Below are 1,114 nucleotides of genomic sequence, written 5' to 3' on the forward strand. Positions count from 1 at the left end.
CGGGCACTGTCGGAGGGTCAGCGCCGAGGGAGCGGGCACTGTCGGAGTTACTTACACTCGGTGAGTCCCAGCAGGATGAGGGATGCCAGCCCGGTCAGTGTCATGGCCAGGAGGAGGATGCCCCTCCGACCAAATCTGTCAACGGTGAGACAGAGTGCCAGGATCGCCAACGCCCCTGTGCCAGCCGTTAGCAGGTAGGTGAGATAGAACTCGGACTTTTTCCCCTGGTCTATCCTGTAGCAGTGTCTAATTCCGTGCCCGATGAACCTGCAGCGGGTGAGGGGGAAGCACGTCTACAATCAGTGCCGCCCTGCCAACCACAAAACCCCGACATTAGCACCCCCACCATCCCACTCTCCCAACCCAACTCTAACTCAGGGGAGCTCCCTGCCTTTTCTCATCTGCCTCATTAACGGTGCCTCCAGCCCACTGCACTTCCTCCTGGCTTCACACCCACACTGGAGTCGCTTCCACCGGGATCATCTCCTGGGTGTGCCCTCTGGCAGTTCCCAGCCAGTTCCATGCCCGGACAGTTCCCCCGAACCCTGTGAACACCGAGCAGGAGTAGACTGGCCGGACCCTTCGCTCGCTCTCTGCCTGCCCTGTCACTGTTACCTCTGGTGTATCGTCTCTTTGTCCTCTGTGCTCACATTTCACACTCTCATCCACCCCCATCCCCGTCCCTCCCTCTCTTTCTCCCTCTCGGGACTAAAACAGTGTGAAGAGGAGTCGAAAGGGGATGGTGAGGATTTTAGTTTGTGTGTTCCTGGAGTTTAGAAGGATGAGGGGGTTAGAGCCTGGGTAAGGGGTAGACACGTATAGAATTCTAACAGGGTCAGTGCTGGAAGGACGTTCCGCCATGAACTGGGGCGGGGGCGGTGGGAAATCGAGAACCAGGGTGTCACAGTCTATATGAGTCTATGTGAGACTGGGTCAGGTCCCAGCAAACTGGATTGTAAAACCATGGCATAATACGGGAAAATACAGACCACTGGGTCTTAAATCAATAGTTGGGATATAGAGAGAAGGCGGGGAAATAAATAGTTTGGATATAGAGGGAAGGCGGAGAAATAAATAGTTCGGATATAGAGGGAAGGCGGGGAAATAAATAGTT

General features: G+C 55.0%; 1 protein-coding gene across 1 annotated transcript in view; it reads right to left on the minus strand.

Moving 5' to 3' along the window:
- slc22a17 (solute carrier family 22 member 17) overlaps positions 1-1,114 on the minus strand; it is a gene marked incomplete at its 5' end in the record, with an annotated part of 4,811 nt that overhangs the window by 1,200 nt on the left and 2,497 nt on the right. The window contains one exon of the mRNA XM_048594366.1: positions 56-267. Within this exon, the coding sequence (XP_048450323.1) occupies positions 56-267 (212 nt within the window). The remainder of the gene's footprint in view (positions 1-55; positions 268-1,114) is intronic.

The sequence above is a fragment of the Rhincodon typus genome, unplaced genomic scaffold (genome assembly GCF_021869965.1).
Source record: "Rhincodon typus isolate 14 unplaced genomic scaffold, sRhiTyp1.1 hic_rhity00008625, whole genome shotgun sequence".
Lineage (NCBI taxonomy): Eukaryota > Metazoa > Chordata > Chondrichthyes > Orectolobiformes > Rhincodontidae > Rhincodon > Rhincodon typus.